Source organism: Canis lupus, chromosome 1 (assembly GCF_003254725.2).
Source record: "Canis lupus dingo isolate Sandy chromosome 1, ASM325472v2, whole genome shotgun sequence".
Taxonomy (NCBI): domain Eukaryota; kingdom Metazoa; phylum Chordata; class Mammalia; order Carnivora; family Canidae; genus Canis; species Canis lupus.
Window position 1 is genome coordinate 37,765,852 of NC_064243.1, and position 13,712 is coordinate 37,779,563.

The 13,712-nt window shown below is 36.1% G+C and overlaps 1 protein-coding gene across 3 annotated transcripts in view; it reads left to right on the forward strand.

Annotated features, from left to right (window-relative positions):
- ADGB (androglobin) overlaps window positions 1–13,712 on the forward strand; it is a 161,532-nt gene that overhangs the window by 25,439 nt on the left and 122,381 nt on the right. For all 3 annotated transcript variants that reach the window (XM_025422508.3, XM_025422506.3, XM_025422507.3), the window contains exons 3-5: window positions 3,491–3,583; window positions 6,250–6,321; window positions 8,438–8,647. In XM_025422508.3, the coding sequence (XP_025278293.1) occupies window positions 3,491–3,583; window positions 6,250–6,321; window positions 8,438–8,647 (375 nt within the window). The remainder of the gene's footprint in view (window positions 1–3,490; window positions 3,584–6,249; window positions 6,322–8,437; window positions 8,648–13,712) is intronic.

Below are 13,712 nucleotides of genomic sequence, written 5' to 3' on the forward strand. Positions count from 1 at the left end.
AATGGGAAATAAGATATAACCTGTAATATGTTGGGGACCCTTGGAGAGCAAGTAAGCCTTTATTAGATGACTATGAAAAAATCTTGCAGATCTCTGGAAGGTTAGGCATCAAATTCTGGAACTTATCAATGTTACTGAAACAAGGCCAAGTCTGTTGGAAGAACATTTATTGGAGGAAAACCACTGAGACTGGAGCAGAAACCTGTGTGCTGGTTACTCGATGCCCATTTCATTTGGGAACATTGCTAGCTGAACATCAGACCCCAAAATTGATTTTGTGGCCCTTGGACTATGGAGATGTATAAAACTGCATGATTAGGGAAGCACCAGCCCTCCTCCTGGTGAATCAGGGCTATTCCAATCGAGTGGGATACATGAGAACCTTGGTCAACACTCCATTCTGCCTCTGCCATCTTCATAAGGTAGAAGAGCAGCAGGTCAAACCCTGGTTATTACAGCAGTGCGAAGGTACCTTCTGGGATGCAACCTTGTTTCCCACACTCAGTTCTGTTCTACAACACCATTCATGGCTCAGGAAGCAACAGTCCTTCACAGGAGTGAGTGGTGGATACCCCAAACCTGGTGATCACACTTCTGTGATGTAGCAGCATGGTAGGTCTTAGCCATGATTTGCAACATCCATGTTTTACCAGGATTAATTACCTTAAGCATCCAACCTTTAGCAAGTAGCCTTGGAACTTTCGAGAAAGTCTCTTCCTTAAATGTGAGGATAATGATCAGGGAATCAGCATCAGATAAGCTAACCCATTCCTGTAATTCCAGAATCAGGTCTCATTTCTTTAGCTAAGTGACAACAACAAACAGACATGATGGGTAAACCAAAATGAGATATATTTAATGAAGCACTGTAAGGTGGATATAAGAAATACAACTAAGGCAAAATGATATGGAAAGATTACCATTAATGTAGCAATAGGAGAAAAGGGAATCATACCAGATTATGATATGATGATTACCTTTTTTTTTCTTCTCAAAGACATTTAATAATTCAAGGTGTGAAAATTAAAGGCCAAGCAGAAAGTAGTAGCCTTAGGGCTTATGTCAGTTTCTCTGGGCTGGAGAGAGAGAAGATATTGTCTGGGACTGCAAAAGCAGCCAAAACTTGAAATCCCAGAAACACAATCTGAAAGTTTTGCATATAATTTTACTTCGAGACATTTACCCAAATCCTAAGCTATATGTGTGAGGATTTTGCTGCTGAGAAAATGAGTAAAAAAGCAGTAGCTTGGAAGCTAAATAACTTAGAAATGGTGCTAAGGCAAGAGTTTGGAATTTAGCGTATACCAAGGTGAAGGGACTTGGACACTTCAACCTTTCAGTTAGTGCCCCAACATAGCTATAGCATTCTGTGTTAAGTAAGGGAAAACCAAAACTACACCAGCCCTACCAAATGCTGAGGCTCAGTGTTGATGGGGTAAAGTTCATTTTGTACTTCATCTGTCAGAAAGGAATAAAGTCCTCCTCTTTGGAGGAAGACATCATTACTTAGTGCTCATATACATTTTTATATGTCATGTATATCATACAACCAAAATTTACCACACGTGAACAGAAACAGAACTAAGTGGCTGAAAAATAAGAGGAAAAATTAAGTAATAGAAATAGATCCACGGGTAGCTCTGACTTTGGAACTGTCAGATAAGGGACTTTAAAATAACTGGATTAATAATTTGTAAGGGGAAAAAAAACGACACGAAGCAACCCCAGAATTCTACTGTAACTCTTGGAAACTTCAGCCTATTTTTCAGGGACTCATTCTTTGATCGTTTTGACTAGATGTTGGGATTACCTTTGTCTTCATCCAAAGTGTTCCAGTCTCTTAAATATGCTCCAGATACATATAGATGCTCTGTGTAAAGCTCAGACAATACCCTAAAATATAAACTATTTCTCAGGTTACACTAGCATTAGGATAAAAATATGACTACCATAAAAAATCACAAAATGGTATTTATGTGCTCATGTCACTATTAAGTCAGGTGAAATTTAGTTGTCTCTTTCTTGATTAGCATTGTTTTTGTACTCTCAGCACTTTCTCTTTTTTTGTAAGGACCACCCCCACAACCTGACTACCTTATGAGCTGTGAGAACTTTTACATAGTAGCTACTTAAAGTCTCTCTAATGTACTATATTGCTGGCATCTGAGAGTAGACATTTGGATATTATTCTTCCTCCAGAGCTCACTAATTGACCCACATTAGGGTCTCAAAAATTAATAAATTAATTGCATACCTGGGCATTTATCTCAGAGAAATGGAAACTTATGTTCATATAAAAACCTGTAAACTGTATGCAACAATTTATAGCAGCTTTATAAGTAATAGCCCCAGATAGGACAGATGGTAAACAAACAAATATCTGTATCATGAAATATTACTCAGCAGTAAATAAGAACGAACTATTGATACATGCAACAGCTTGAGTAAATTGAATATCCATGGAATTAGGCAGAGAGGGAAAAAAGCCAACCCGCAAGGTTACGTGCTATGTGATTCCATTTGTATACCATTATTATTTTTCTGAAGATTTAGTTATTCATTTGAGAGAATGTGTGAGAGAGCAGGAGAAGGGACAGAGGGAGAGGGAGAGAGAGAATCTCAAGCAGACTCCATGCTGAGAATGGAACCCAACACAGGGCTGGATCTCACGACCCTGAGATCATAACCTGAGCTGAAACCAAGAGTCGGATTAACTGGCTGAGCCACCCAGGTGCCCCTCATATAACATTATTGAAATGATAAAATTAATGAAAGAGAGACCAGATAAATGATTGCCAGGTGGTAGGGATAAAACAGGTGGTAAGGAAGTTGGAGGGTGGGTATGCCATAAAAACGCCTGGGAAGGATCCTTGTGCTGCTGAACTGTTCTATATCGTGACTATGTCAATGTCGGTATCCTGGTTGTGACATTGCACTATAGTTTTGTAAGATTTTACCATGGGAGAAACTGACTAAAGAGAACACAGGAAATCTATTATTTCACATATGATGTGGTGAATCTATAATTATGTCCCAATGATGTTTAATTTTAAAAATTAATAAATGAAAGTCAGATCAAAAGTACAAATTTCATTGGCATAATATCATATTTATGATTCTTAAAAAAATCTTTTTATTCAGGTAAACAAAAGAAATCACAATATTTTTAGTGCAAAATATGTCCATATCTGGCTCATCCAAATTGTCTTCCTACTATACCTACTTCACATTTCGAAGCAGCTCATGCTTGTTTGGACTATTTCTTCTGCAATAAAATGTTACTCAACAAAGTTTCTCATTAAATACAGTATGATTAACTTCAGTATTCACCAAATACTCCACGAACTAGCTCTGAGAGCAAACACACAAATTGCTCTAAAATGCTTATTTACTGATCGAATCTATGTGCTTACTAATTTTTATTAGGATTAAGCTGCTTTCATTTTAATAAAACCGTATGGAGAAAAAAATCAATATATTTTTTATATAGCATTTTTTTGAAGACCCTGAAGGAAAGATTGAATTACCACCATCACTGAAAATTTATTACTGGAAACGTCCACAGGAGTTTTTAATTAATCAGGTAAGAAATATCTTCACTATCAAATAAAATACATATTAACTATGGGCTATAATATCTTAGTTGTGAAAATTCTCATTTTAAAAACAATTCAGGGTAAATTTTTCACATGGTATTCAGTAAGAAAAAGGAATTACTTCTTGGTATTTAACAGAAATAAATGTTTGTCAGCATAGTTTAATATTTCTTCTACTGGCTCCCAAGAGAATATTGAAATTTTTGTTTAGGGTCTTGAATTTTCCTTTTCTACGTGATATCAAAGCATAGCTTAAAATGTTTGGGAAGTTATTCCTTAATTTCTTTTTTTTTTAAAGATTTTATTTATTTATTCATGATAGTCACAGAGAGAGAGAGAGAGAGGCAGAGACACAGGCAGAGGGAGAAGCAGGCTCCATGCACCGGGAGCCCGATGTGGGACTCGATCCCGGGTCTCCAGGATCGCGCCCTGGGCCAAAGGCAGGCGCCAAACCGCTGCGCCACCCAGGGATCCCTATTCCTTAATTTCTGACAGACTTTCCCTTTAAAGTAATTTTATTCTTTAAAAGTTTTAGCCTTCATAAGCACTGCTACTAATGCAATTTATCCACCGTATTTCCAATTACAGCTACTAGTTGAGTCTAATAATCTGAAATTCAAAGATATTCGGGAAAATGAGAAAATGAGAAGATATATTTATTGAATGCCTACTTGTAAGACATTTTAAATAATATAAATCAAATGTACATGAACCATGCCTTTAAATTACTTGTAACGTTAGATTATATTGACATGAAGAATATAAATTCTATGGTGTTAATAAAGTGCACTTAGTAATAATGTATTATTAATAATATTCAGGCTCTGTGCAATGGAAGTTGAGAGTTTACATTCCATGAAAATAAAGGATATTAATTCCCTGCAGTGAGAGTGTTTCAAATGTGAATAAGTGGCAAAGTTTTATACCATCTCTTTTTCTTTTTAACATATCTTAGTTCTGAGAGATACACTTATATTATAAATTCATCCATGTTGTTAATGGCACCTCTCTCTACATTTATCATAATGCTTCTGCCCATCTCAGCACCTCTGCACTCCTGCACTCTTTATTCTTTTTCTTGATCCTGTGCACAGACTTCTCTTGGGCTATGGACCAGAACAGTCACAACCGAAAGTCTAGCTAACTAGGAAAACCTCAGAATAGTGTTTTTCAAGTTCTAATGTCCAGATTAATGGTGGTAAATACGTTTTACATTGAAACTCTCTAAATGTGGGCATATATAAAGGTTAGATAAAAATTTAGCAAAACAATAATGACCTTTCTGTGTGAGATTTACTCTATTCTACTCTAAGCAAAAGATGAAGTCTTTTGTGAAATCAAGTGGACATGATTTAAGTCAGAGAGAAGCTAAATTATGAAAAAACTAAAAAGCCTGGATTTAGGATAACCAAAATCAACATGGACTATTCCAACTGAGGAGGTTAACAAGCCCTGACCACTAAGGGAATGATCAGATTTATTTCTGAGAATCCGGTATTGATTGCTCAGGCCCTTGAACGTTGATTATATTGAACAGACGTAAGATGTCCAAAGATGTATTCTGTCTCGGGTACAGGCATAGGGAATAGAGACCTCCATAGAGACTTCTACTTAATATTTGCTGTTTTTTACACACTGTCAGTTTCTACTTTACATTTGTTGGTAGGCAACTATTAAGTTTCACTCCTCAAATTTTAGTTATTCAACATTTATTTAATCTATACTCAATTTTAATGTTGCCAAAGAGTATGGGCATTTTAGAAGTGCAATTAGCCAAACTGGAATTTAAATATGTATTTTTGTATAAAATATTTTATGCAATTTATATATATGTAATATATATATGTAATCATGAATTATAAACATAAGATTCAATTCAAGCCTTCAAGGTAGTTTTGGGTTAATTTTTTGGACATAAAATATTTTACTGAGTTTTCAAGATGCTACTTACCATATGTGATTGAGAGTAGTTGGTGGTATTAGTTTCCATGAAAATGTTTTATTAATCAAAACCAGATTTATGTTAATTTTATATGTTAAGTATATAAGCTTGATATGAATTTTAATGAATTTTAAAAACCTGTTGTGAATCATATTTTCCCTTATTATGTTTATTCCTTAGTGGTCTAAATACATAAAATCATCTTTAGGTATGTACCACTTAAATAATGACCATCAAATGATATTTTTTAAATATAAGAGGATTTGAAATTGGCCAAGATTTTAAAAACCTGTCATACCTAATATTTTTATCAAAGGGATGAAGATATCTTTCCTGCTAGCATGTATTAACTAAGCTTCAGGTTTAATTTGAAAGGTTAATTTAAATATCAATTCATTTTTTAAACTCTGAGATTGTGTGTGTATGCATGCTGAGATTATCTGCATATATTATATCTTACGACATTTCATTTGTATATGAAAATGCTGTGTTTGATAGGCATTACCTTATTAAGTGAATGTCACCTGTAGCTCCAACAGGGTTATTTTATGGAATAATGAGCTTTTTTTTTCTTTTAATTCTTCTGGTTGTGAGGAATTAAATCAGGTTTGACTTGTTTATATCACATGAAACTCTTATTTCATTCAGCTACATTTCCTTTATTTTTCCTAAGAAGTAATATTCCTTTTTATATATATATTTTAATTTCAGGCTCCAGTAGTTGTGAAAAATGAAATCCTGTTTGACTTGTTTTCAGCAAATGAACATTTACTCTGCAGTGAGGTATGTAGGGAAGTTTTAACTGAAGGTGATTGCAGAATAACTCACAGGCCTGCTTCAAACAATTCCGACGGTCAATTTCAATTCCTTTGCTCACCTCTAAGTTTTGATATAACTCAGGATTTTATACACTAGATATTCAAAGAGGAAGAGAAGCCTCTTCAATTGAGTTTAATGGTGGGAAAATGTATTAGCATTGCTGTGCCCTATTCTCCTTCCCACAGACCTATGTAGCTGGGATCTCATAATCTGAGAGCACTTCTGCTCTTGTTTTACATGCTCTTATATCTAAGAGCATGACTTTTCCCCCAGTGAGCCAGAGCCATTCACCTTTCTTGTCTGTTCTTTCTTTCCTGGTATTTGCTGCTACTGAGAGGCCTGGTCCCACCCAATCTTTGCCTAACAATTGACAAGTTGCTGTGGAACTTGCTCTGTACTGTGCTCAAGAGCAGGTTTTCCTGATGTTGTTTGGCTTGCTAATGCAGGGAAAATCTCCCCTAAACATCTCTCCACTCTGGATTTTACCCATCAGAAACAGACCTGTTCCACTCCCCTAAGGCGGTTATATCAGAAGCAGGGCAATTTTTTAAAAATTATTTTCTCCCAGAAAAAAATTCGTCCTCTTTTTTAAAAAAAGATTTATTTATTTATTCATGAGAAACAGAAAGAAAGAGAGAGAGAGAGAGATGCAGAGACACAGGGAGAGGGAGAAGCAGGCTCCTCACATGGAGCCCTATGCGGGCCTCAATCCTGGATCCCAGGATCACTCCCTGAGCCGAAGGCAGATGCTCAACCGCTAAGCCACCCAGGTGTCCTCCAGAAAAAAATTCTGACCCAGTCAGAATAGTCATTATTGATTCAAACATTTTGTCTTTCTTATCTTAAATATCTTGACCAGTATTAAGGTCAAAACATTGATTTCTTTAAAAACAAAAACAATTGATTTCTTCAACTTGTATGGGTTAGTGTAATGTTATCTCTAAATTGTTTTATACTTTATATTTTAGGCTAAAATATGCTCATCTGATGATCCAAAGCATGCATAGACTTTAGCTTTTCATTTTTTTAAGGAAGTATAAAATATTCAATAGCAAAATTCCCAGATATACATACAAGAAGATATTTGATTTACCTTTTTCAACTAAACTAAACTTGAAGAAATGTCCTAGATAATGTAAATTAAGGAAAACATGAATCTTATAAGGTTAGTCTCAAGTATTTAATCTTCTTATCAACCAGGCAATTAAACATGAGATGATTATTTCAGGAAATCCGATACTACTAAGGGTAATATCTTACTTAACACCCACTGTGACGCAGAGATTTTTAATGCATTATTTCTATTACCTATAAAATGCTGAAAAATAGATAGTATAATCTGCATTTTACAGACTGCACTACATAAACTGCAATTTAGAGACAGTGAAATGACATGCCCCAGAGCAGAAGGATATGAAGAAAGATCCAAATTCTGGTCTCTGTTTCTGCTCTGAAGCTCAGCTCCCCACTGTGCCTTGCTGCCTGTTGAAAACTCTGCAAGTGGGAGTTTTACTTAGAGCATTTCTGTATGTACAGATTGGCATATGAAATATGAGACTTAGGGAATATTTAAATGTGTGTGCAATTTTAATTCTTTCTCATATCTCATTCATTGTCGAGCTGATCCTATCAACATAAAAGAGATAATTTTCTTCTCAAACTTCTCAACATTTACAGATGAGTAACTTAATCATTTATAAAAAGTTAATTCCAAAATAAAATTATGACAACTTTCAGAAGCATTCAGTCTCCCCGCCCCACCCCACCCCCCTCAAAGCTGAAATGAAAATCAATGTCAAAAGGAGGTCAATGTCAAATTGCTGATAGTTTACTCTGGATAACAGCTCTTCCCTAAGAGTGTATTTAGCGTTAAGTCTTTTTCACTTGTACTGTGACTATATTTCCTGACAACAAAGGCAATAGATACAACTTTATTCTGTAAGTCAGAAATCAAAATATGGAGCATGTTATGTGCAGAATTTAATATTACCATTGGAAGTAGATTTTTGACTGGTTCCCTCCTAGATTACATACCAACAACTGAAAACACTTGATTAACATTAGTGGCTTTTGTCTCTAGCTGATGAGATGGATTATCAGCGAAATCTATGCAGTGTGGAAGATCTTCAATGGAGCTACTTTGAACAATTATTTTAAAGGGACTGCAGCAGAACCTCCTCTTCTTACCTGGAAGCCCTGGGAACACATCTACTCTCTGTGCAAGGCTGTGAAAGGTCATGTGCCTTTATTCAATAGCTATGGAAAGTATATTGTGAAACTTTACTGGATGGTAAGTAAGTTCACATTCATGTGCATTAAAATGTGTCCTTCATATTGACATATATTTGTCTTACACGCTGTTTCCTAGGCTAATACAAAATCGTGCAGTTTATACGGGACATCAATTGTGCAGTTACTTAGAAGACGTGCCCTACATATGTAATTTGGGACCAATAACAAACATCGTTGTTTGTCTTGTGACACCCACATGCTCTTTACATTGGTATATCTTGGAACATGGAGGGGTGGTCCTCTGCATTCTTTGTCCTCCCAGGCAGGTGGGCTGGGGAGGTAGGTGATGCACAGGGCTCTCTTCTTTCCTCCTCTCTCTGTGATATGATATGAACTCTTGAACAGAGGGAGTGTTCGAGCATGGTCTGTTCTTTCTTTCCTGGTATTTGCTGCTACTGAGAGGCCTGGTCCCACCCAATCTTTGCCCTGAACTTGAGATTTCTTCTCATGCTAACAAATCTTACCTTGACAAAAAGTTTTTGCTTCTGCCTGAAAGGGAGCAAAAGGAATAATAGAAATAGAGAATTAAAAATCCCCTAGTTAATAAAGCAAGTAGGCTCACACCACGTTTAGCAACACTCGACTATGAAACACCTTTGAGTTTTTGTTGATGGAGTGGTCTTTCTAAAGGCTCAGACTCAGAGGCAGGGACAGCTATATTATTTGCAGGGCTCCTTGTTAAAAAATTATAAGATGATAGCAACACTTAAAAAAATGGGCTCCTTCTTAGTGTGATGTTCCTTGTAACTATACAGGTTGTATACCCATGAAGCTGATCTTGGTCACTAAAGAAGAATACTTTTGAACATTTGAGGATGTGGGGGGAGTATGAAAAGTTAATCATTCCATTCTATATATCTAAGAGCATGACTTTTCCCCCAGTGAGCCAGAGCCATTCACCTTTCTTGGGATGGGGAATACTAAAAAGCCAATGCTTAGGAATTGATGGGCTCATTACAACAGAAAGGTAAAAGTAAAGAAGGTAATATTAGCCTCTGATCTCTAAAATAGGACTTTTGGTGTTTTGATGTTCACTGCAAGATAATAGACTTTGAAAGTCAAAACTTTATGAGGAGAGAAAATGATTTCCTAAATGCCTTTATCTTCCGTATTTACCAATCAGAAGGCAGATTTGTCAGACAAGAGTTCAAAGTTTTAATGTGCACTAAGGGGTGAGAGAGAGGATAGGGTATTAGAAGGTGGATGCACTGTGGATAAGGTTGAGAGATTACAGAGTGAAGGCAAATGTGGGAAGAATGAGGAGCTCACATGCCTGGGTATTTGCTTCCCGTTCTCCCCTTCCACACATTTGCTTACACTTGAGATGGGAGTGAGTTCAAAACCATTAAGAATTACAAAGCAGCATCAGTAGACTATTAAACCAACCCTGTTAGTTACTTTCTCTGTTTCTTGACATCCTTCCTTCTTTGCAAATTTCCTTTTGGACAGAGGCCAACATTTATTAACGCTGCATTCCATTTTACAAGGAAACTGTGATTGATTTCTCTTTGTACTGATTCCTCATAAGCCCAAACCCACTTGGATTCAGAATTTTAAAAAATATTTTAATACAATTTGAAATTTCATTCTGAACCAACCATTTAAGGAGTCTAGATAAGGTAGTCCTTGGGAGAAGAGGCGCCTGATGTCCAGTGGCTTCTTCTGGTTGCTCACTCATCTCACCTGAGGAATGGCTTGTGGGAGCTGCCACTAAGCTGTTGAGCACTGAGATACAATTTGTTACATGTGGATTATTTTTGTGAGCAATTTGTTGGTGCTGGTGGCTGAAGTGCCAGACCATATTCCTGCTCAGTGATACTAAAAAAAGAAAAAGCTTGACTGGCTCTCAGCATTTCTAAATCTACTCGTTGGTCCACAGACCCTTTAGGATCCATTGCACACAGAGGCAAAGGGACCACATCACTCAAGATAATAGACACCAAATATGACATGGAATGAATACAGATGAAAATAAAATATGGTGACCATGTAGAAGAATCTAGAGAAAGTTCTGACAAAGAGTACATTCTCAACACTATTAGTGTCCTCTCATTCATTTATTCCTTCCTTCCCTCTTTCCCATTGCTACTGCCTTCCTCTCTGAAAGCCAAAGGAACAGATCCTTCCTCTCTCTGCCTCTTACTAGCACCAGGGGAAAAGCACCTGATCAATGCACTGGGTGCTTCCTGCCCAGCAACTATTCTTACGTGAAGGTGTGAAGATGAAGGGACATATAGAGATGGTGGCAATGCTGTGTCCCACTGCTCCTGCAACATGGCCTTGCTGTGTGTCCTTTGCTCAAACTTGCTTAATTCCTACCAAGTTCTGATGCACAGTCCTCCAGTATCACGTCAAATCTGTATATCCCTTATACACCTCTTGAATTGCCTATGTTGTGCCTACTTATAAAACAGGTTAAGGTTTTGTTAACACTTACAGTTGCAAGTGTTCTTTTATATGTTGCAGATAATCACATAATGTGGGTGTAGAAGTGCTTTGAAATTTCTTTTAACCTTACATCTTCCATCCAAATTGAGTTTTGTAATTTTTATCTAGTCAATTATGTCATTATTTTTCTTTATTGAGTGTAGGATATTTATGTGATTTAAAGTAAGATATCACTGGGGGCCTGGGTGGCTCAGCCGGTTAAGCATCTGCCTTTGGCTCAGGTGCTAATCCTGGGGTCCTGGCGTAGATCCCCCCCCTCCTATGGGGCTCCCTACTCAGTGAGGAGTCTGCTTCACTTCTTCTCCCTCTGCCCCTCCTCCCTACCCATGTACTCTCTCTCAAATAAATTTTAGAAATTAATAAAGTAATATATCACAATCTCAAGAATATAAAAATATTTCCCCTTATTTATCTATTATTTTAAGCTATGTTTTAACATTGGTCCTTTGATTTGTTTATCTACTGCAAGACCTGGTTTATTTTTTACTTGAAGTCTCAGCTAATTGCCCCAGGATTATATATTGAACGGTTTACCGTTTATCTCCTAATTTAAAAAACCACTTGATCATACATTACATTACAATATGGACTTGTGTTTCTTTCTGGATTCTATTTTCTTCTATTGTTCTTGTCCTTTTTTGTTTTTTGGGAGAGTGAGGGGGATTATGGGACAGGAGGGGTAGGAGAAGAGAGAGAGAGAGAGAGAGAGAGAGAGAATCCCAAGCAGGCTCCACACCCAGTGCAGAGCCTGATGTGGGGCTCAGTCCCACAACTGTGGGATCATGACCTGAGCAGAAATCAAGAGTTTGACCCTCAACCAATTTAGCAATCCAAGCACTCTTTTCTTAATTGTTATGAATTTATCGTTTGTTTTGATTTTTTAGAACAAGATCCACCTAATATTCTTTTGCTTTAATATTTCCTTGGCATATATGCTTTTTGAATAAACATTTTTATTGGTATTTATCTTTGAACACATTTATAATTATGTATCCTATATTCTCTATAAAAAAGGGTTTAGTGCTTATTATCCTGCTACACCTTCTCCTCTCTTGAGTATTTTATTTTGATTCATTTTTAATTCAGCTGGAATATGCAATCTAGAATTTTATTTATATAGGATATATATATGCTGTATATTTTGGGTAATTTTAAATATTGAGGTCTATTTTCTTTTGTTATATGAATGATAATTTGCTTACATATGGAGTACTTAGATAATACTTTTTTGTTTTAGAACACAACAGACAATACCTGAGTATCTTTTGGTTGTAACGTTAAAAACACTCATTTTGAGGCCTTTACTCTACACCATATCTGAAACCCTGACAGTTTATTCTCACCTGTCCTTGCTTCATTTTTCTCTAGAGTCCTGAGATTGGAGCATCCCATGCCCCATCCTCTTAGGAAATTCATTAGTATATGTAAAAAAATGTAAGAAGCTATAGTCCTCTAAATGCTTTCTTCAGGCATTTTGCTTAAAGGTACATTTCTTATATTCATATATTGGTCCAATCTACAGGTTTTTAAAAGGTTATTGAAGTATAGATGACACACAAGTTACATTAGTTTCAGGTATGTAAGATAACAGCAATTCAATAAGTTTATACATTATGCTCTGCTCACCACAAGTGTAGCTACCATTTGTCACCTTAAATGTTGTTACAATATCATTGACTATATTCCCTGTACTATTTTTGTCTACCCACATGACTTATTCATTCCGTAACTAGAAGCCCGTATCTCCCACTCCCCTTCACCCATTTTTCTCATCCTTCCACTTCCTCCCCTCTGGTAACCACCAGTTTGTCCTCTGTATTTATGGGTCTCTTTCTACTCTATTTATTTGTTTGTTTATTTGTTTTGTTTTTTTAGATTCCATGTATTAGTGAGATCATATGGAATCTGTCTTTCTTATTTCATTTAGCATAATATCCTCTAGGTCTATCTATGTTGCCACAAATGCCAAGATCTCATTCTTTTTTATGGCTGAGTAATATTCCACTCTGTGTGTGTGTGTGTGTGTGTGTGTGTATTCCACATCTTCTTTATCTATTCATATATTGATGGACATACTTTGTTTCCATATCTTGTCTATTGTAAATAATGCTGCAATAAACATAGGGGTGCATATATCTTTTCAAATTAGTGTTTGTTTTCTTTGTTTTTCTAGTAATGGTATTACTGGATCATGTTGCATTTCTATTTTTAATTTTTTAACCTCCATACTATTTTCCACAGAGGCAGCACCAATTTACATTCCCACCAACAGTGCACAGGGGTTTCTTTTTCTCCTCTCCAACACATCTTATTTCTTGTCTTTTTTATCCTAGGTATTCTTTCACATGTAAAGTGATATCTCATTGTGGTCTTGGTTTGCATTTTCCTGGTGATTAGTGATGTTGAGCACCTTTTTCTATGTCTGTTGACCTGTATGTCTTCTTTGGAAAAATATCTATTTAGAGTCCCTGTCAAATTTTCAATTGGAATATTTATTTTTTGTTATTGACTTTTATAAATTCTTTGTATATTTTGGATATTAACTCCTTATTGTATATATCATTTGTAATTATCTTCTCTCATTCAGTATGTTGCCTTTTTTTTTTTTATAGTTT